The 22,379-nt window shown below is 52.8% G+C and overlaps 2 protein-coding genes across 6 annotated transcripts; one reads left to right on the top strand and one right to left on the bottom strand.

Annotated features, from left to right (window-relative positions):
- Positions 1-3,059: 3,059 nt before the first annotated feature.
- PRR29 (proline rich 29) lies at positions 3,060-5,724 on the top strand. 4 transcript variants are annotated; one of them, XM_032429880.1, is made up of 6 exons: positions 3,162-3,269; positions 3,555-3,630; positions 3,815-3,921; positions 4,869-5,095; positions 5,256-5,332; positions 5,478-5,527. In XM_032429880.1, exons 1-6 carry the CDS (start codon positions 3,210-3,212, stop codon positions 5,504-5,506), a joined length of 576 nt encoding a protein of 191 aa, XP_032285771.1. In that variant the 5' UTR covers positions 3,162-3,209; the 3' UTR covers positions 5,507-5,527. The 4 variants fall into 4 exon arrangements, with proteins under 4 accessions (XP_032285770.1, XP_032285771.1, XP_032285772.1 ...); XM_032429879.1 differs by lacking the exon at positions 5,256-5,332 and having other exon boundaries at positions 3,060-3,184; positions 5,478-5,724; XM_032429881.1 differs by lacking the exon at positions 5,256-5,332 and having other exon boundaries at positions 5,478-5,566.
- Positions 5,725-5,869: 145 nt separating this feature from the next.
- On the bottom strand, positions 5,870-20,241 carry ICAM2 (intercellular adhesion molecule 2). 2 transcript variants are annotated; one of them, XM_032429877.1, is made up of 5 exons: positions 20,213-20,241; positions 11,013-11,117; positions 8,986-9,249; positions 7,274-7,594; positions 5,870-6,700 (listed from the first exon to the last, which is right to left on the bottom strand). In XM_032429877.1, the coding sequence occupies exons 2-5, from the start codon at positions 11,083-11,085 to the stop codon at positions 6,552-6,554; spliced, it is 807 nt and encodes a 268-aa protein (XP_032285768.1). In that variant the 5' UTR covers positions 11,086-11,117; positions 20,213-20,241; the 3' UTR covers positions 5,870-6,551. The 2 variants fall into 2 exon arrangements, with proteins under 2 accessions (XP_032285768.1, XP_032285767.1); XM_032429876.1 differs by lacking the exon at positions 20,213-20,241 and having other exon boundaries at positions 11,013-11,230.
- Positions 20,242-22,379: the final 2,138 nt, after the last annotated feature.

A 22,379-nucleotide genomic window follows, 5' to 3' on the forward strand; every position in this document is an offset into this window, starting at 1 on the left:
GGACACCCAGAAACAAACGAAAAACCCGGTAAAACAAAAAAAAACAAAGATGCAAAACCAGAGTCCTCACGGAGACACCATGAAAAGGAAATAGGTGGAGTGTTCAGTGCCTCACAGAAAATAATAGTGGGCCAGGCAAGTGGCCGGAAAGTCACCTCCTCCACTGTAGGACTAATGTTAGATCTTCTATAAGCAAAAGAGCCCCGGCAGATAAGCACGTGCGGTTTTTCCATTCTTCAAAGGGCAAATGCTTTAGTTTCCTTCGACAAGGAACTCTGCTTGCACACAGAAGCCAGGCAGTTTTTACCTCGGCCCTGTCTTCCAAAACACATGTGGGCTCAACGTGCGGTCTTATATCGGAGGTAGTGAAGTAATCACCAATCCCTGTCTGTTTTCCACAGCCGCCTCCAACCTGCTCTGGGCTGCTTTTATTTATTTATTTTTACTTTTTTTTTTTTTTAAAGATTTTCTTTATTTGAGTGGGGGGAGAGAGAGTGCACAAACTGGGGGATGGGCAGCGGGAGAAGGAGAAACCCACTCCCTGCCACCCCCACCCCCACCACGGATCCCAGGACCCTGGGATCATGACCTGAGCCGAAGGCAGATGCTTAACCGCTTAACTGCTTAACCGACTGAGCCCCCCAGGCGCACCCCTCTGGGCAGCTTTTAGAAGGAGGAGGGTGGCGGCCTCCTGCTGGCCTCCCTGCCTCCAGCTTTGCCTCAGGTTAATCCATTGACTATTATATTCCCAGATGAATTTTCTTCAGGGTCTGTTTCAGTATTTTACTTCATCGAACACAAATTTATCATAGAGCTATTAGAATTGTGTTTTCCAGGAGTTTTTAGCAGCCTGGGAGCACACACGGAGAGAATGGGAGGCTGGTGTTTTAGTTTGGATTTCCCCAAAAGCAGAGCCTGAGACAAGGATTTGGGAGCAAGTATTTTATTTGGAAGGAGATCCCAGGAAGCACTCACTGTGAAGGAGTGGAGAAATGACAGAGAAAAGAAAAGAGCCAGTAAAGTGTGTATTCGGTTGGTAAGTAGGTTATAACTGGGACACATAGGAGTGTTGAGAGACTCTGGGGAGGATTCTCCCAGAGTTGTCCCACTGAGGCCAGCGGGCTCTACCATTAACTCCTGTCCCTTAAATGCATCAGGGTTGCTTCTGGGATGACTTCTGGCCTGCCTCACTTGTGGCCAGAAAATGTCCCCAACTGGAGACACTGTAGGTGAGAGCAGGAACCAACCGTATACCATTCGGAGGATACATCCCCATCAGACATTTGTTCTTCCGAATTCTGGTTGACATACACAAAGATGTAAGGAACAAGATTTATCTTCCTAAAACACGGCCGTGCACACGTCACCCCCCTATTTCTCTCCTGCTCGGAACTCACCAAGAGCTCTCCATTACCCACGCGGCACAGCCTAAATTCCACGACCGGGCCTGCAAGTCTGACCTGTTCCTGCCTGGGCTGTTAGAACCTCTCTCAGCCCAGACCCTCCACTACAGTCGGACAATGTGACCACTGCGTCATTACAGGCCCTGTCGGTGCCTGCCCCTGTGCCTTCGTTTGGGCTGCATCCCCAGCCTGGGTTGCCCCTTTTCTCCCACACTGCTTGGCCCCATCCCAAGGTCTTCCACTTCAGAACTCTATCCCTCAGTGATCAATTCATCCCTTTTTATGACCCCTTCTTCTAGGTCTCACCCCACGGGGAGCCTTGTATTTTTGCTCTCTTCCCATGGGTACATTTTCACTTCCCAACAATGCTGGGACCAGCAAGAATACACCACTGTGTCTCCAGTGTTCAGAAGGGCGCCTTGCACACACAGGCACCTCCTCGGTCAAGGTTTGGGTGATGGTAAACACAGGACTGGTTTCGCCCCTCTTTTTTTTTTTTTTTTTAGAGAGATTTTATTTATTTATTTGACAGAGAGAGACACAGCGAGAGCAGGAACACAAGCAGGGGGAGTGGGAGAGGGAGAAGCAGGCTTCCCGCTGAGCAGGGAGCCTGACTCGGGGCTCAATCCCAGGACCCTGGGATCATGACCTGAGCCAAAGGCAGACGCTTAACGACTGAGCCACCCAGGCGCCCCTGGTTTTGCCCCTCTTACTGCAATGAGGGTGCAGACGGAAGGACGCACCTCTGTGCTCATCCCACTCCCCCCCAGGGACTGTCACCACATTGCCCGATGTCAGCTTGTTGATGGCCACTGAAGCTGTAAGACTCACAGCTAATGCTCAGCCCACAGGCCCCTCCCAGGGACTAAGGCACAAAAGAGGAGGTGGGAATGGTCTTTGTGGTTCTAGATACCAGGACTGCCAGGAAGAGGAGCTGAACAGAAGTAGAGGGTGGGGGAAGGGCAACTCATGGGTGCTAATCCCAGTTTCCTGTCTGGATTTTCCTTGACTGCTGCTCAGGGCCTATCTTAGGATGGTCACAGCTGCCGAAATAGATCTCTTCCCTCACCTGTTCTGATGCAAGGAAGACCTTGATAACTTCCCTCAAAAGAATGCCTGCTTTGGTGATTTTTCCTGGCTGTGGGACAATAATGTGGGCTCTGGTGCTGATCGCCCCAGGCCTCTCCACCTCTGCAAAGCGGCAGCTGGGAATGAGGGAGCCAAGGGCCATGAGGGGCGCCTCAAGGGGCCAGCCACCTGTTTCTGGCCAGGGCCCAGACTTTTCTGTGAACCGTCCTTGGTCTGCTCCAGAAAACACTCCTGGCCCAAAGGACATCCCTCTGATTCAGAGTGACCGAGAACATACCTTCTGCCCTCCTCACTCACCTGCCTTTCCCCGCCAAGTCCGCTCCTACAGAATGTTCTATTCCTGCTTAACTCATCACCCTAGCCAAGCCTGGGGCCTGAAAACCAAGTGTTTGCTTTGGGGCTGGTCTCCCCAGCCCCTCACTCATTCACTCAACAAACATGAGCCGCTCCCCCGCCCCCCTGCACCCGGGCTTGGTCCCGGAGGTGCGCAAGGGTGGAAGGTACAGCGAGGAGCAAGACCCGACGCCCGGCCTGGGAGCTGGAGGTGGACATCTGGCAGAGTGGACATCTGGCAGAGGGACCCGCCTCCTGGGGGAGGGAGTCCTCGCAGCTGAGCAAGCCCGGAGCACCGGAGGCGGGGAGGGACCTGCGCATGCGTGGGAGGAGACTTTGGCGTCGCCCACGTCGCCTAGGTAACCGTGACCGGCTGGAGCCCTCATGGCCTCGGGCCCTGGAGGGAGCTGGGGTCAGCCCCCACCGCTGAGTGCAGCCGGGACGGTGAGGGCTGAGCCGGCTTTTACCGGCGAGGCCTGGGGGCTTGGCCGACTGGGGAGCCGTCCGTGGAGGGGCCGACCCCTGGAGGAAGTGGGGTGGGAGCAGAGAGCGACCCCAGCCGCAGAGGAGGAGACTCGGGGAACCGGGGCGGGCGGGGAGGAGAACGAGGCCCCAGCGGGGTGAGGGAGGTCACTCGTTGGGTGCCCGGGGTGGGGTGGGGGGGTGTTGTTGGGGAGAGGTTGGTCCGGATCCCTTGTCCGCCTCGCCTGAGTCTCCCGCTCCCCCCAGCCCTGGGTGACCGTCCTGCAGCCTGTCACATGGGCCGTCCCACCGCCGCCCCCGCAGCCGGGCCGAGTGAAGGAAGGTGAGGCTCGGGGCTCACCCGCCTTGTACCCCACTCTGCTTCGCACATTCTCTGGGCGTCCTCGCTGCACCTCCCTTCCGCGCGGTCCTGGGCTGGGCTTTGGGGGGGCCGGTGGGGGTGGAGCGGTGGGCAGTGGGGGGCAGGGGGAGGCCTGGCGTGGGCCTGCTGAACTCCCCCGCCCTAGACCTGCTGGAACTGATGTTGCTGCAGAACGCGCAGACGCACCAGCTGCTGCTGAGTCGCCTGGGGGCAGCAGCGCTCCACCCGGGGCCAGCCTCCTGCCACCCGCAGGTGCGTCAGCTGGGGGTGGGGTGGAGGTGTGCCACCAGGGCCGCCGGCCTGCAGGTCCGAGGGCGGGGATCCATCTGGGGTGCATCCTGGAGAAAACGAACCAGGCAACAGTGCAGCCGCCCGGCTGGGTCCCTTTGGCATCTATTATGTGCCAGGCTCCCAAGTCAGCAGCCTCCATGGGGTGGGAGTCCCCAAATCCAGAGCACTCAGGTCTTGTTTTCAAGGAGGTCTCCCTGCAGTGCAGCCCCTACTAGACTGCAGGCCCAGGAGGACAGGCGCCACTGTACCTGGAGTCTGCAGGGTGCCCGATACTTACAGGGGCTCAAATGAAATTTGTTGAACAAGTGAAAAAATAAATCGATGACTATGAATACAAGGCGACTTCGTCCCGACTGGCACGGGGAGGGGAGCGAGGCATGAGCGCCACTCACTGGGGAATGAGGAAAGGCTCCTTGGAGGAGCAGGTGACCTTAGAACCAGCCCTTGGAAGCCAGGTAGGATTTTGCCGCTTGGAGGAGGCCAGGTTGTGTCCACCATCCAGGCTGGCTGGGGCTGCCACCACTCCACACACCCTGGCCCTCAGGGGGGCCCTTGGGATGAGCACCCCACCTCCCTGATGGGGGCACAGGTGGGTCCAGGGGCTGGGGGCGAGGCCAGACGCAGGTCACTGGACTCCTGACCCCGCTCTGGAGTCATACCTGGATTCTTCCAGTCCCTGCTCAGCCACTTATTACCTGGGTGACCTTAGACAAGTTGCTCAACCTCTTTGAGCCTCAGTTTTTCCTCCTGCAAAATAAGGAATAGACGTCTCCAAAGTACCTAGCTGCTCGATAAAGGGAAGCCAATTTATGATGTTCCTCTGGAGAAATTAGAGGAACAGAGAAGTGGGGGTAGGGACATTGGGTCCCATATCATCATCCCTCCTCCCCCTTTCTCACAATCCCCAGGTCTACCTGGAGGGTCCACAGGAGGAGGAGGAGGAGGAGGAGGAGATGCAAGCCCAGGAGGAAGGGCCTTTGGTGTTTCATCACCACTACCTGCCCTGCCCAATGCCCGTGCTGGGCCCCTCGCTACCCTGGCCAGTCCCTTTCCTTTCCCTGCCCCCACATCAGCCTCACTTGCAGGACACAGCCAGGATTCAGCACTGCCCTCCTGCCTCTGGGAAAAGGAGGGGGTAAGTGAGGCTGGGGGATCTGGGCGTTGCCAGAGTCCTGCTCTGGGGCTGGGCTGGAAGAGCTCACCAGGAGCTGGGGGTGGGGTGGGGGTGGAGATACTTCTGGGTGAGACCCCAGAGACCGCTTCTGATGGGGGGGTCTTTCTTTTCTCTATATCAGAAGAACCATAACCGTGCCCCCACCCCCACCCCCCAGTGCCACAGGCACTGTGGGTGCGGATGTACCCCCGGCTTCAGGTAGGGGCAGGGTAGGGGGGCAGTGGGGCCCAGGGATGTGTCACGAGGCCAGGAGGGCCATGTTGGGGGTGGGGGAGCGCCTATCATCACTGCTACAGGCAACTGGCCTGTCCGGAGCCAAGATACGGGTACTGTCTCTCCCCAGACTACTATGATGCCGAGAGCCTCCCGTGAGGACAGACATCGGCCCTGGGACCCTGCCAGCTTCACCGCAGAGCTGGAAAGAGCCCTGGAGCCCCTAGGTGCCCTTCTAGTGGCTACGACTCTGCAGCCATGCCTGGCAGCCCTCCCCCACTCCCTCAACCACAGCCAGGCCCTCTCCTGGGTGAATCAAAACCTTCTTCACCACATGGAGACCTTGAACTGAACTGGCCTCATCTCTGCCCTGGAGCACAGACCCCTCCAAGCATCATCCAGGACTGGGAAGCTGCTGGTGGGGGGGCCTGGGGGTCTGGGAACCAGAGCCCTCCCTCGCTCGACCTCCTCCACTCTCCCCTATGTGGGAGGGCCAGTGCTGTGGGGCCTTGGTGGCCTAATGACAGAGCAGGAGGTAAGGGGAGGACTGCTTTTGTTGTCCAAGGCTCTGAAGGCCTAGAGTGATGGGAGAGAGGCCTGGCTCAGAGAGTCCTGGAGCTGAGCCAGTTCCCTTGGGCCCCACCCTTGCTCCAGGAAGCTGGCTCTTTTGGCAGAAAGAAGTCAGAGCCATGTCCTGCTTGGGAGTGGCCTGAGGTCCCCGAGCGCCAAGTAGGAACAGAACGTCTCTCTGCCCTCCTGGGCCAGGGCGTGTCTCCCCCATGTCCCTGTCCCTCGGGAGAAATTAGTCACTCAGGGCTCCGCGACGAAGGGTGTCTGGTGCCTGGGCTGGTCAGCATGGGGGCGCCCCAGGGCCTGGGCTGGCTGGGGCTCTGGAAGGCCCCTGTGAAGGCGAGGGGGGAGGGAGGCTTAGGAGACCTCTGGGGAGAAGTCCAGGCCTGGTGGGTGCCTTTCCTGGCCGTGGAGTTCTATCCCAGGAGAAGACATGGAGGCACAGGGTTAAGTCCAGGTGTTTATATGCAGACTAGAAAAGGAAATGACCCCGCTGTCCTCGGCTGCTTGTTACAGTCCTGCAGTCAGGGCTGGACCACGATCCCGAGGAGTCGTGCTGAGTTCCAGGGGCTGCGGCGCTGGTGGCCGTGCCACTCATGTAGGCTGTGCCCAGTCGGCCCGACTTCGGCCCTGCTTAAGCATCCTGTACCCCGTAAGCGCCCATCCGCCTCTGGCGCCAGTGTTGGCCCAAGACAAAGCACAGGAGGATGGATGTCACAAACAAGAACAGCAGCACCGACACGACAGAGATGATGACGACCATCTGGTTGTCTGGCCTGGGCTCTGGGGAGGGAAGAGGGGGCAGTGGTCTCAGAAGTCCTCCGGTGCTCGAGGCCAGGGCCCACGGGGGAGGGGTCCGCCTGTCACCCGCCCACGCCTCATCCATCTTGCAGCCACCTGGGCTGCAGAGATGAAGGGCTAATGGTGTAGGATCTCGGGGAAAGGTAGGCCAGGGTCCAGGCCACCGGCCCTTGGCAGCAGCCTATGTATGCTGACCACCGTGGCCTGGACCGCGGCGTGGTCCCAGCCCAGCCCCGCCCTGGGCAGAGCTGAGTGAGCTTCTACCAAACTCTCTGAAGACAGGGAACACCTTGGCCATCAAGAGTCACAGAACAGCAGAGCTCCAGGGGACCTCTGGGCCCAGCCTCTGAATGTAGAGAGGGGCCATGGCCAGAGAGAGGGGGGTGACTTGGTCAAGGTCCCGAAGAGCAAGAGGGAAGCCCCGGGATTCAGCGTGGGGTCCCTGGGTGCCTGCCCCCTGGGCTGGCGGAGGGCGTGCTGAGGGCTTTTTCTTCCCCTAAGGAACTGAAAGCGAATGCCCTCTCCCACCCCTCCCATCTGGGGGGCGCCCCTCACCATAGACCTTGAGCATCTGGGGCTTGGAGACACGGTGAACGATGCCCCCGCCGAGAGACCGCAGATCTAGGCGGGCGTGGCATGAGAAGTTGTGGTGGCCGTCTTCCCTGTGAGCCGTGCTGTTGTGCGTGGCTGTGGCCCCTCGGGTGCCGTTGTCCCCCCTTGCGAAGGTCTTGTTGCACAGGGCCTCCTGGCCACGGAGCAGGGTGAGAGTGAGGCTCTCAAGGGGTTTCACAGCCGGCACGTGGCACTCGACGGTGAAGGATCTCCCCACAGCCACCCACGCGGGCTGTAGCTTCAGCAGCACTTGCTTTGGAGGGTCTGCAGGGAAGGAGAAGGGAGGGCTGGTCAGGATGGGGGTGCAGTCCCAGCAGCCCCCCCACCCTCTGGCCTGGCCCATCCCCTGGCGCCGCCGTGTTCTCGGGGCCTCAGCTGGACGTGGGGAGGAAGCGGGCTGGGGCCTGGCCTGCTCTAGAGCATAGGGAGAGGATAGAGGAAGTAGTTCAGGGTGAAGGATGGATTGGCAGGGAGTTTTATCAACATGACGTTTTCTGGAATCGACAAGAATGGAGGTGGCCAGGGGTCTACAAAGAGGAGGTCTAGAAATTGTACAGCCAACCAGAAACAAAAAAAAATGGATCTGTCTCCTTCTCCAGAAATCAAACACAAATTTCCGTATTAAACAGCTGGATAATTATATTGAGACTAAGAAGGGGGTGCTCACTGGAACTGGGCCAAGAGTTGTGGGGTCCCCACTTAAGGGGTGGGGGCTGGAGTCAGACCTGCCTTGCTTAGTTAGACCTGCCATCCCTTATCTATTAAACGGGGTCCTCAGTGGTACCGTGGATTCCCTTTCAAACTAGAATACCTTGCCCCCATCACCCCAAGGTAATATGTTGGATTTAGAACATCTTTCTATTCACTTGATCCACTGATGCTGGTCATGGGGAGGACCCAAGCCATACCCTTGGTGCCGAGACGTTGAGAGAATCCTGCCCTATGGGAAGGTCTCCGTGGCCCGTGCACAGGTGTGTATGGATGATGGTCACACATTTGCCAGGGGCCCTCAGGAATATAAAAGCAGGGGCGCCTGGGTGGCTCAGTTGGTTAAGCACCCAGCTCTCAGTTTCTGCTCAGGTCGTGATCTCAGGCCTGTGAGATCAAGCCCTGTGTCCGGCTCCGCGCTCAGCCCCGAGTCTGCTCGTGTTCTCTCTCCCTCTCCCCTCCTTCCCTCCCCAGCCCTCTCAAATAAATAAATCTTAAAAAAAAAAAAAAAAGGAATATAAAAGCACCAGGTCATGCCTTAACCTTCTCTCCGTGAGGTGAAGGGGCGACGGGAGAGCACGGTGGCCCTTCTGTTGGCGCCCCGCTATTTGTGGTGGGGTGGGGGGTGTCCGGTGATGGGCTGCTACTGAGCGGGTAGGAGACTGTGAGCACTGCCGGGGAAATGACTCGTCAGTTTGCGCAGACCTTGCTTGGACTGTCCTCTGAGCAAGCCTCGGAGGCGGCGTGGCCAGCAGGCTCACGGAGTCCAGTGAAGGGTGTGAGCAGACTCTGAGCCCACGGCCGGGGTCCCGCTCCCCGTGCCCCCAGGAGCCCAGGGAGGTGGGGGCCAAAGCGAGTGCCCAGGAGCGGTACCAGAGTTGCTCTGCAAACAGTCAGTAGACATGGGCTCGGCCCGGGGGAGGAGGGCCCTGCAGGGTGGCACTCACAGAACACGCTGACGTTGAGACTCTTTAACTTCTGATTCCCGAGGCAGGTGAAGTAGCAGTGGATGACTGTGTCCCGGGAGATGTTGGAGACCAAGTACTGCTTCCACCGAGCTCCCGACTCCAGCAGGGTCTTGGTGAGGGCGGTCTCCAGGCCCCCGGTCTGCGGCTGGGCGCAGCTGGTACTGCAGTTAATCAACTTTGACCCTCCAGGCTCCACCACGAGCTGCTCCGGATACATGTGCACCTCGAACCCCTCACCAGACCCTGGAAGACCGGAAAGACTGGGCAGCACACGTGTCTGCTGCCCTGCCCAGTGGGCCCGCCCACCGCCCACCGCCGGCAGTCTGATCGCGGGGCAGGTGCCCAAGAAGATAGGCCAGAGATGGCCCGTCTGCTACTGTCCCCTCGGTCAGGCCTTATGTACCGCCCCGTGTCCAGACCGCGGAGGCGACCCCACAGCTCTTCCTCCAGCCCACCACCTTCAGATGAGTCTCCTCCGTGCACGTCTTCCAGCTCCATGTAGAGGGATCCTATGCAACCTTCAAAGCCCAGCCCAAATGTCCCCTCCTCCATGAAGGCCTCTCAGAGACGGAGGTGGACTGGGTGCTCTGGGTCCCTGTGGCCCTAGGTTCAACCTTTTCCTCCCTCCTTTCCTTTCTTCTGCAAATACTTTGTGAATACCTGTTGTGTGCTGGGCCCTGTTCTAGGCTCTGACGACACAGCAGTGACCAAAGCAGACCAAACCCTGCCCTTGCAGAGCTCCCTTTGTCATGAAGGGGAGAGACAATAATCAACAAGTGAAACATCCAGCCCTGTCCGACGGTGATCAGTGCCTGGGACAGGAAACAGGAATGGGGTGGAGTTGCCATTTTAATAGGGTGGTCAGCACGGGCCTCACCAAGGCATTGACATTTGAGCGCAGACACGAAAAGAGGTGGGTGTGAGCCCTGCAGATATCTGGCGCGCAGGGAGTGTTCCCAGCCTTCAGACCCTGGGTCAAGGGCATGCATGGTGTGCTTGAGGAATGGCAAGATCAGGACAGCTAGAGCTCAGTGAGGAGGAAGGCAGGGGGAGAGGAGTTCAGGAAGATAATGGGACCACCTTGCAAATGATTGATATCCATGCCAGCTCTCCCTTAGATGTTTTAGAGCTTCTAGAAGGCAGGGCTGAGACTTTATAGGTTTCCCTCAGTGCTTAGCACAATGCCCTGTGTGTGACAGACATCCAGAAGTATTTGATGCCTCAAGATTGAGTCCTCAGAGCTCAGCTCCCACTCAGAAGGCCCTTGATCTCAACCAGTGGGGCCTATCCTGTGCTTCCCCCACACCAGCAAGTCCCCACTCAGCGCTCAGTGAGTGGCATAAAATGAAGTGGCAAGAAAGGAGCTTTGCAGGTAGACAGAGCTGGATTTGAATCCTGAGTTTGCCATGTACCAGCTGTGTGACCCTGGGCAAGGGGATTTCTCTCTCTGAACCTGTTTCTTCACCTGTCAAACGGACTAGTGATCCCTTTCCTGCAGGGTTGTGGTGAGCTAGCCCTTGAAAAGCACCTGCCAGGTTGTCCAAAACAGAGGGCTGAGCACAGGGTAGCATTTCCCTTCACGGTCCCCTGACTCCCTGGAGTCCTGAAAAGGCCATGTCCTCTGCTGCCCCCTGCTGTCCCTGGACCACATCTGAAGAACAGCTGGGGCATTCCCTCACCTTCCCTCGAACCCCAGCATCCCCTCCTGCCTCAGGCCCCCACGCAGCCCACCATTCAGCTTCCACAACCTGCCACTTCCACAGGCCATGCTGCCGTGGGGCCTGTTCAACCTGCTTTCCAAAAGACCAGCTTCCCCACCCCCCCATCCAGGATCGTGGGGGAGCCAGGCTGGTAGAGCATCCAGCGCCCAGGGTGGGCTGCCCCTGTGTTCAGAGCCTCAGTGACTTCAGGACCAGCCCCGCCTCCCACGCCTGAAGCCAGGGGGACAGGCAGCCCCCCGTCTGGCCTGGCACATGCCAAGTCAGGATCCCCAGGTACCAGCTCACCTGGGCAGCAGAACAGGGCAAGAAGGGCGGCGGGCAGGCCCCAGCAGCCAAAAGGGGACATCTCGAGTGGCATCCACAGGCTCACTGGGAACAGCCGAGGGCCTCCTGGAGGGAGATGGTGGACCCAGGTCAGGGAGTGGTGGCCTAGAGCTGTAGCCCGGAACCCCAGTCTTCTATGAGCTGATGACCACATTTCCTCTCATTATCTGAGAGGTCTTCTGGAAGCCACGTGGAAGGCCAGCTCTCAGAGCTCCAGGCCTGCAGGAACGCAGGCAGAGGAAGCTGGGAGGTAGCCGATAAGCCGGGGTATGACCTGGCCTCCTGCCATGCCACTGTTCTGGGGGTCAGCGCAAGCGGCGGGTACGCATGTGAGTGATGTGCCTGCACATGGGGTTCAGGGCACTGTGTGTGCACAAAGGACCATGATGCCTACAAGCCCCAGACCTGAGAACCCCCAATCCCACAGGACACATTATCGAGTTCCCTCCTGGGGAGAGAATATCCGAAGTCAGGTCTGTCCAGCACAGGCTGTCTCCTTTGCAAAGCGGGCCAGGAGCTGGCCTTCTCTAAGCAGACCCGGGCAGGCAGTGGAGGCGCTCCGATGGACACCCCCCCCCCCCTTGGCACGGCTATTGAAAGCTCAACACCCACCCGGCTTGCAACCTCACCCTGCCCGGACTCAGCTGATAGGGACAACTTGAGGGAAGAGCTCCCACAACAGTGCCCAGCAGCCCAGGCACAGACAGAGTAATGGGGGTCAGTCTGGCTGTAGCCCAAACCCCCAGCCTCCATTTCCAGGGCCTGGCTTATGGTGTCTCCCCCCAACCATTCTGGGCAGGGAGCCCTGGTCTGGGGAGGGGGGCTCAGGGCCTGAGGCGTTGCAGTGCATTTTTTTTTTTAAGATTTTTTTTATTTATTTGCGAGAGAGAGAATGAGAGACAGCATGAGAGGGAGGAGGGTCAGAGGGAGAAGCAGACTCCCCGCTGAGCAGGGAGCCCGATGCGGGACTCGATCCCGGGACTCCAGGATCATGACCTGAGCCGAAGGCAGTCGCCTAACCAACTGAGCCACCCAGGCGCCCCGTTGCAGCGCATTTCTAGAAAGGCTTTGTCACCTACTGAGGGAATCCCCAGAAGCAGGAGTCCCTGGGGCCAGCAGGGCCTGGGAGAGGCAGGAGAGGAGTGGGTCTCCTTGCTTTAACAAGGGATGCCCCGGCATTTTCAGGGCTCAGGCCTAACTTGGTTCTGGGTTACGAGGGTGGAATGAAGTTGTGCCCTTCTCTTTGGCTACTGAGGCCAAAAGCTGTCACCACCGTGTGTGGTGGGCAAGGGCTGCTGGTCAGCCTGGAGCCAGGGATGTCCCTGGATGGCACTGCTTCAGAGTGATGTAGACAGAAGATGGAGGAAAGCGCGAGCTGTAACCCCAGCCCGGGATCTGGTCCTTGCGGCGCTGCAGGGAACACTCGTCCAGCCCACGGGGAGGCTGAGGGTGCGGCCCTGGGGCTCCGACAGCGGGCACGGCTGTGCTGGAGACCCTGTGGTCTCTACTGGGTCAGAATAATAATGATGCTGAGAGCGATAACAGCAAAAATCATAACAAAGATAATGCAATAGTGAACTGACTACAGCTCAGCACTGTCAGAAGCGCTCTACCTCTGCGAGGTAGGTACTCTCACTGTCCCCATCTTACCAATGGGGAAACCGAGGCACAGAGTGATTGACTTGCCAAGGTCACATCCCTGGGAGAGAGTGAAGTCTTTATGAGTGAGAGGAAGCCCACAGAGCCGGGGCAAGAGAAGGATTCTTAGAAGCTACACGCCCAGGAGACCCTTGCGAGAGAAATGCAAGACAGCAGAAGGCCAAAGGAAATTGCTGGGGCCTTCCTTGCCATAAGGGGCCAGGCGGGGGTAGTGGTTGTGGGGGGTGTGTGTGTGCGTGTGTGTGTGTGTGTGTGGCTCATGCCCAGGGAGCTCTCCAAACATCTTCTGGAAGGGTCTGTGCCTGTGAATCCCAACTGCGCACACAGCTGGGCCAGCCTGACTCCATCCCCACCAGTGTTCAAGTGAAGCTTCTGGGGGCCAAGGTCCTGCTGTAAGCCCTCAGCCCCTGTTCCCACCCACCACTTCCTCTTTGATCTCCAGGCATGGGAATGTGGCTGTGCATCTGCTAGCTTACACATCAACTCCCCCTCCCTCCCCACCGGCCTGTCCAGCAGGGCAGAAGCTGATTCTAGAACTGCTTACCGTTCTGCTGCGGGTATGGTAGGTACTACCCGGCAAACCGCTGATGCTGAGTAACTGTTCAGTAAGAGGATGGATGGAGGGATGCAGGAATGGTTGAGTAAATGAAGAGAAGAAGTAGTTTGTTTTGGTGTACCACCCAGATAAGATTGCATGGGGTCTTTCTTTTTGGGCCTGTCCAGTGTACCTTTCTCCTGCTGATGTCTCTGCTGATGCCCAGGCCACGGAGCTTGGCTGAACACCTAACAAGGCCAACCAGAGCCCCTCACCCCCCAAAGATGGGCCCTCAGAGTGAAGCCTGGACAGTGGTTTTCCTGGGACTCTCTGAACCGGAACTGGTAGGAACAAGCCCTTCCCTTCCTGATCCTAACAGCGGGCACCCATGAGCCAGCAGCTATCCGCACTTACGCCCCCGGCAAGTGCAGAAGCTGATAGAGAGGAACTGGACTCAGTGGTGGAGGGAAGGTGACCCAGAATTGTCCCAGGTCACGTGCTGGCTACGGGGTGGCCTCTGGGTGGAGGGGCTGGTGATGACTCTGTGCTTTCCAGGCTGGAAGGTTCTGGCCCTTCAAACCTGCCCATGGGAGTCAGGGTCCTTGTGAACCGGGAGTTACTTGGAGCCCCGTTCTGCCTCACAGAACTTTTGGGGCAGAATGGGAAGGCGGTGTGGGGGGCGGGGGTGCTGTCTTGGCATGAGGCTGCAAGGCCTTCCGGGATAGAGAATGATGTGGATTCGGGGGCCTGATGATCAGACCCTAGAAGGCCAGATGGATGCTTCCAAACAAAGAGGGAAGACCAATGCTTCCTGTCACCAAGAAGCTGCCCAGGGATGAAAGGAACCCGACCATCATGTAGATGAGAGAAGAAATTCAGGTGCTCCTTCTTGGAGTGCTGTTCTACCACCAAATACTCCCTGCCTTGTTCTTTAGGTCTCTGAGTTCTCCAGTGAAGGGGACAATAAAGCTGGAAGAGTTAAGATGCTCTGCTCTGGAAGATACAAGAGGATTTGAGGGGAATGGAGATTGGTGTGTCGGTTTGGGGAGTGAACTCATGTCTTCACAGGGCTGGGGAAGGGTTTTGTCATGACTGGGTCTTAATCCAGTGACTTCTCTCATGTTCCCAACAAAACCGTGTTTCAAGAACCAAAGTGAGAGAAAGACAGATAAACAGAGACTGAGAGAGTTTACCCCCAAGATACCTCCACTAAAGGAATTTTTAAAGATGTGCATCCAGAAGAAAAAATGATTGCAGGAGAGTTTTCTATGCAAGAAGGAAGCATGAGAAAACAAAACAGCAAACAAATATGGAAGATAAATATGTAATATTTATAATATTTAATTTGAGAAGTCTTAAAAAGTTCAAAACTAACATACTGGGCAATAATATTTGAGAGAGGATTATAGTTAAAACTTTCTAAACTGCGTTGTTCAGGAGGGAGGATGTACTTTAAGTTATAATGAGCATGGTAAAATTTCAAGAAAAACCAGCAGAGAGAGAGTGTTTAAGTTCTAAACTGCTAGAGAAGGTTAAAATGGCATGAAAACAAACAACCTTCAATTAAAAGAATTAAAGGAGAAAAGCATGGAAGAAGAGGGACAAATGTAAATTTTTAAGAAGATGGTATTAAGAAGTCCAAATTTATAATAATCACAATAAAGATGAAAAATTTAACTATGGTTAAAAGAAAGAGATTTTCAGATAGATTTTTTTTTAAATCCTTGCCCTGAGGGGGCTGGCTCGGTCAGTGGAAGCAGGCGACTCTTAATCTCAGGGTCATTAGTTCAAGCCCTATATTGGGTGTAGAGATAACTTAAAAATAAAATCTTAAAAGAAAAATTAAAAAAAAAAAATCCTTGCCCTGTGTGAATCTATTCCTGCCTGGTGTCTGGATTTAATGCAAAGACAATGCCTTGTACTCATAAATCAGTCACAACAGAACAACCAGGAAGAGGAATAGTGCATGGGCCTGCTACCTTTATAAATCCTCAAACTTTTAATGGGATTCAGGGCAATTCCCTTGGAAACGACAAGATCTCATGTGACTTGCATGACCTGGATCACGATTCCCCCTGGTGCCATGCTTTTCCTGCACACACAACCTGGTTCTGAGTCACTTTAGCTCCTGGACAGCTTAAAGACCGAGCACACCTGTGCATTTGTCAGATGTAGGTCAGAGGTGTTGGATGGAGAAGACAGATAATGTATGGATGGGAACCCTCCTGAGAGGAAGCAGAAAGGGAGGGACTTTCCAAGTTGGACAGAGAGGGTTTGGGAGGCAGTAACCTCTTGTGTCCTCCCCTGCTTAGATTTCTGGTGATACACCCTGTCACAAGGGAACATCCCTTTGCCTTTTCTCAGCAAAACTTGATTTCCGATTACTAAGAGAAGGGGGTGGGGGGAAGGAATGGGAAACTAACATTTCGTTGATGTGTATTCTCTGTTAGGGACTGAAGGGAGGTTTTAATACATTGTTTTATTTAATTTTCATACAAAAGTAAGGAACCATTCTGCATTCTGATTATGCATTTGAGGAAGCGGGGCTTAGGTGAATTAATCATGTACCCAGGTCATGGAGCTATTAAGTGATAGAGTGAAATGAGAACTTGGGCAAGATCAGTGGTTGCGGAGGTTGGGGCAGAGGGAAGGGTGAATAGGCAGAGAACAGAGGATTTTTAGGGCATAGAATGTACAACACCGAGAGTGAACGCTAATGTAACTGTGGACTTTGGGTGCTAAGGATGTGCCTGGGTAGCATCACTGAACGTAACGGGTGGACCACTCTGGTGGGGGGTGTTGACAACAGGGGAGGCTGCGCATGCGTGGGGGCCATTTTATGTTTTGTTATGAAGATAGAACTACTCTAAAAAAATAAAGTCTATTTCTATAAGTAGCTCAAACACACAACCTCAAAAGAGAAACTTCTGGATTAGGGTTCTTGTCAACTTGTTGAAAATGCAGGTTTTTAAGCTCAACTCTTACTCAGTAGAGTGTAGTGGAAGTTGTGGACTCGGTCATTCCTAAAGTCTCATCTCAGATTGGATTTTTAAAACATGAAAACACAAAACCCAGGGTGCCTGGGTGGCTCAGTCTGTTGAGCGTCTGTCTGCCTTCGGCTCAGGTCATGATCCCAGAGTCCTGGGATCGAGTCCTGCATTGGGCTCCCTGCTCAGCAGGGAGTCTGCTTCTCCCTCTCCCTCTACCCCTCTCCCTGCTTGTGCTCTCTCTCTCTCTCTCTCTCAAACAAATAAATAAAATCTTAAACCCACAAAACCCAGTTCTCTGGTATTTATGAGACAAACCTAAGGCATAAGAGTATGGAATGGTTGAAAGTCAAAGGATAGGAAAGAATATACCCGGCAAACACTAACCAAAAGAAAGCTGGGAAAGTTCTGTTCATATCAGAGAAAGAGAACTTCTAAAACAAAAATATTATGAGGGATAGCATGAGTGCCTGGACTAAAGGGACAGATCACCAGAAAGTTATAATTCTTCTAAATTTGTAAGCATCTGCCTTGAAAGAACCACAAAGAGATAAAACCATCATTATAGCAAGGAATTATAATACATGTCTCTCAATTAGGAATAATGAAGTCACCAAACAAGAGTGTAAATGAATGGATGAGGTGAAACACATAATTTAAAAGCTCGATCTGCACCTCTAAATTAGAGAACACAAACTCTTCAAAAAGATAGGCTTTAGGGAGCCTGGGTGGCACAGTAGGTTAAGCATCTGCCTTGGGCTCAGGTCATGATCCCAGGGTCCTAGGATCGAGACCTGCATCGAGCTCCTCACTCAGTGGGGAGGCTGCTTCTCCCTCTCCTCCCCACCAGTGCTCTCTCTCGCTATCTCTGTCTCTCTTAAATAAATAAATAAAATCTTAAAAAAAAAAAAAAAAGATAGGCTTTACAGCCCCATATACTCGGTAATGTGAAAACGTCCTCTGACACATGGGTCAGAGAAGAAATTGTAATGACATGTTTTAAAAATCTTCGCATTGAGTGATACTTATATTAAAATGTCTGGGATACATCAAAAGTGGCACTTCAAAGGAAATGGATAGGCTTGAATGCTTGTATTAGAAAAAAAGTCAGAAATAAGTATTCAATCTTAGTATGTAGTCAAGAAGTTAGAAAAAGAACAGCAAAGAAAACCCGAAAGTGACTCAAAAGGGAGTAAAGATCAGAGCAGAAATCAAAGTAAACAGAACAACAAAGTAAACGCAAAACGGAATAATAAAGAGCAAAACCCAACAAAATAGAAAACAAAGATGTGGTAGACAGGATTAATAAAACCAAAAGTTCTTTGGAGAAACTAATAGTATAGGCAAATCTCTGGTGAAATCTACTTATAAACAAAAGAAGGTACAAGTCACCAGTATTAGGAATGAAAATGGGAACATAGCTACAGGATTACAATGAAGACAGTACAAATTTATAGAAACAGAAGGTCGACATGGTTGCCAGTGATTGGGGGAGGGGAAGTGAACTGCTTCATCGGCATAGTTTCAGTTTTGCAAGATGAAAACGCTCTGGGGATTGGCTGCCAAACAACATGAATACACTTAACACAACCAATTCTACACTGAAAAATGGTTAAGATGGTAAATTTTATGGTATGTGTATTTTACCACAATTAAAAATTTTAAAAGACTATAAATGACTTATGCAAAAAAAAAAAAATGAAACAAAGCAGGCCAAATCTTAGAAAAATATAACTTACCAAACTTGAGAAGAAATAAAAAGCCCGAAATGGTTCTATAACTATTAAAGAAACTGAATCCATAATTTAAAATCTTCCCACAAAGAAAATACCTGGTCCAGATAGTGTTATGCAAGTTTAAGTAGAGATGGTTCTAATTTTATGAAAACTCTCCCTGAGAATGGAAAAAGCAGGAACACTAACTCTTTCTATGAGGCCAGGGTAACCTTAACCTTAACATCAAAATGAGACCAGTACAGGATGAGAAAGAAAGATTAGAGGCCAAACTCACTCATGAATATAGATGCAACAATTACACGAAAAATGCTAGCCAACCAAATCTAGCAGTGTGTAAATATATATATATCACATCCAAATTGAGCTTATCTTGGGTATGCAAAAGTTGTTTAACAATAGAAGAGAACCTACAGATATCATTTATTATGTTGGTAACAGAAGACTTTGGTGCTCTATGTCACATCACTTCTGCCCTTCTCTGATACCAGCAGAACTTAATGCAGATAATTTCATGCAAGCTTAGACTTACCTTACCCTGCAGTGGCCCACCTCAACTTTATACCATGTTTCTTTTTGCTTCTTGCCTCAGGGTCTTCTTCAATGCTTTAGGAGCCACTTAGCCTGCTAAGTGTTTCCCAAAAGTGGGAGAGAAGTTCCCTAAGATGCAGCCCTCAACCAGTAAAGGACAGCAGCTGCGGGATGTGAGCTCCAGCCTCTTCCTTCTCCTTGGGCAACTGTGGGAGGCATCTAGCAGGATTCTCCAAGGTTGCAGAGAGTCAAGCGCCCTTTGCCTGCATCCATGACCTCAGTCAAGCACCTTTAATTGGCTTTTCTTCCCTCCCCTCTCAGATCCCCCTGCTCTTTCACTCCCAGCTTTCTGGAATCACCTCTTAAATAACCTACCTGAACCCAAGTCCTTGTTCCAGGCTCTGCCTTTAGAGGAGCTCAAACTAAAAACTTACATTAACAGATTTAAGAAGAAAAACATAGGATCATCCAGAAAAAAAAAAAAAGAGAGAACATTCAATATTGTTTCACGAAAAAGATCTTAGCAGATTGGAAGGAAACCTTTTTTTTAAGATTTTATTTTTAAGTCATCTCTACACCCAACATGGGGCTCGAACTCACAACCCCGAGATCAAGAGTCACATGTTCCACTGACTGAGCCCGCCAAGCACCCCTAGAAGGAAACTTCTTTATTTTTTAATTTTTCTTATTTTTAAAGATTTTTTATTATTATTAATTCATTTCAGACACAGAGATAGAGAGAGAGAGAGAGCATGAGCAGGGGGAGAGGCAGAGGGAGAGGGAGAAGCAGGCTCTCCGCTGAGCCAGGAGCTCGACGCGGGCTCGATCCCAGGACCCCGGGATCATGACCTGAGCCGAAGGCAGACGCTTAACCATCTGAGCTACCCAGGCGCCCCAAGGAAACTTCTTTAAACTGGTAAAGAGAATTTACAAAAAGCTTATGCATATATTATATTTAATGAGTAAATCTTAGGAGTATTTCCGATAAAAGCAGGAACCAGATGAGGATGCCCACTATCTCTGCTATTTTTACCATTGCTCCAGAGGTCCTAGATAAACTCTCAGTATTTCCATATGATACGATTGCCTGGGTAGAAAATCCAAAAGAATGACCAGACAAGTGATTCAAAACAACAAGGGACTTTAGCAAGGCAACTAGCTATCAGATCAAGATCCAAAAAATAAGTTGCTTTTATGTCTATCAGTAACATACAATAAAATTTTAAAAGCACACCATTTACAGTAGCAGTAAAAGAGGAATAAACTAGCAAAACCTGTGTGATCTATAGTAAGAAAGTTAGAAGAGAGATTCGTCAGGAACCCCAGATGCAATCCTCAGAGGAAGGGGACCATCCCTTTCTCTCTGCATCCGCTGGGAGCACAGCAGATGGCTCAGGCCTTACCCACGTGGGCCCACGGGCCAGAAGGCAGCCCCTCCCTTCTAAATCCGTCACCTGATGACAGAACAGGAGAGGAAGCGGGACAAAAACAGGAAACAACCATAAAAGCAAGGTCAATAAACTCATGAACTCAGAGATGACAGGGGGGAGCTTCACCCGGCGGGTAACATCTGCCCAGAAGGAACTCTGGGGGTCTCTGCCCGCTTTGGCCAGGGAAACAGGCCAAGAGAGGGGAAGGGACTAGAAGTCGGGCCTTGACAGTCCGTGGGAAACCCCTTCCAGGCTGCCAAGAGAGAAGGGAGAGGCGTGACCTTACCGTCGTCGTTGCTGATGGGAGGACTGGGCTGGGTGGGCGGGGGGCGGGGACGCAGGGTGGCCCGGGGTCCAGCGGCCGGGATCGGCGGAGGGGACAAGGTGCTCCCACTTCTGCGGTTGTGTGGCTCTGCGTGTGTGAATTCAGACTCCTCCCTCCCTCCTCACGCCCGAGTCACGTGCTTTCCTGTGGCAGGCTCCCCCCTCAGACGAACCTCACTTTCAGACCACTCCTGTTTGTATTTTTTTTAAACGGTGGCAAAATACACGCAACAGAAAAGGTACCGTGTTAACCACTTTTAGGACACCATGCTGTGGCCTTCGGGTACATTCGCGCTGTCCTGCCACCATCACCGCCGCCCGCCTCCAAAGCCCTGTCATCTTCCCAAACTGAAACTCTGTCCCATTAGACACTAACTCCTGGTTCCTGCCCCCTCCCAGCCCCTGGCAACCACTGTTCTCTCTGTACAAATCCCATTACTCCAGGAACCACATAGCAATAGGAGCCTACAGTACCTGTCCTTTTGTGACTGGCTTGCCTCACTTCACGGGATGTCCTCAAGGACCGTCCGTGTCAGGGTTGGTGTCAGAATCTGCTTCCTTTTTAAGGCTGAGTGACACTCGGCCGCCTGTGCACACCACCGTTTTGTTTTTTTTTTTTAATTTTTTTATTGTTATGTTAATCCCCATACATTACATCATTAGTTTTAGATATAGTGTTCCATGATTCATTGTTTGTGCATAACACCCAGTGCTCCATGCAGAACGTGCCCTCCTCAATACCCATCACCAGGCTAAACCATCCTCCCAACCCCCTCCCCTCTAGAACCCTCAGTTTGTTTTTCAGAGTCCATCGTCTCTCATGGTTCTTCTCCCCCTCCGATTCCCCCCCTTCATTCTTCCCCTCCTGCTACATTCTTCTTCTTCTTTTTTTCTTTCTTAACATATATTGCATTATTTGTTTCAGAGGTACAGATCTGAGATTCAACAGTCTTGCACAATTCACAGCGCTTACCAGAACACATACCCTCCCCAGTGTCCATCACCCAGTCACCCCATCCCTCCCACCCCACCCCCCACTCCAGCAACCCTCAGTTTGTTTCCTGAGATTAAGAATTCCTCATATCAGTGAGGTCATATGATACATGTCTTTCTCTGTTTGACTTATATCGCTCAGCATAATACCCTCCAGTTCCATCCACGTCGTTGCAAATGGCAAGATCTTATTCCTTTTGATGGCTGCATAATATTCCATTGTATATATATACCACATCTTCTTTATCCATTCATCTGTTGATGGACATCTTGGCTCTTTCCACAGTTTGGCTATTGTGGACATTGCTGCTATAAACATCGGGGTGCACGTACCCTTTCGGGTCCCTACTTTTGTATCTTTGGAGTAAATACCCAGTAGTGCAATTGCTGGATCATATGGTAGCTCTATTTTCAACTTTTTGAGGAACCTCCATACTGTTTTCCAGAGTGGCTGCACCAGCTTGCATTCCCACCAACAGTGTAGGAGGGTTCCCCTTTCTCCGCATCCCCGCCAACATCTGTCATTTCCTGACTTGTTAATTTTAGCCATTCTGACTGCACACCACCGTTTCTTATCCATACATTGGTTGATGGACACATGCGTTCCTTCCACCTTTTGGCTACTGTGCATCAGGCTGCTATGAGCGTGGGCACAGACACGTCCTCGAGGCCCTGCTTTCAGCTCTGCGAGGTGTAGACCCCATAAGTGGAATTACCAAGTCATAGGATAATTCTAGGTGCAAGATTCTGAGGAACTGCCGTACGCTCTCCCCCTACTCTCTCTTTGGATATGCAGCGTCTACACCGCTGGGGGCCTTTGATGAACGGACAGTTCCAGGAGGAGCCCCCTATTGTCCCCCTGCAGGAGGCTAGTCACTGTCACAGAGCTGGGTCTTCCCCTAATTGACATGCCCTGCCACGAGAAACTTCTCTTTGTGACTAAGAACCATTGCTTTCTCAGATCTTGCCACATTTGCCACTTCGCCCAGCAATTAAAAAAAAACCCTACCCTAGCAGAGTGGTTTTGTACCAATAGGCAGAAAGTGTCAAAGCCAGGAGCAGAGGTGGGTGCTGGGCAGCCAGCTCGGCTCACACACAGGCAGGGGATCTTGCTTCCACAAGCCAGCCCCACATAC

This window comes from Phoca vitulina, unplaced genomic scaffold (genome assembly GCF_004348235.1).
Source record: "Phoca vitulina isolate PV1807 unplaced genomic scaffold, GSC_HSeal_1.0 scaffold41, whole genome shotgun sequence".
Classification (NCBI taxonomy): Eukaryota; Metazoa; Chordata; class Mammalia; order Carnivora; family Phocidae; genus Phoca; species Phoca vitulina.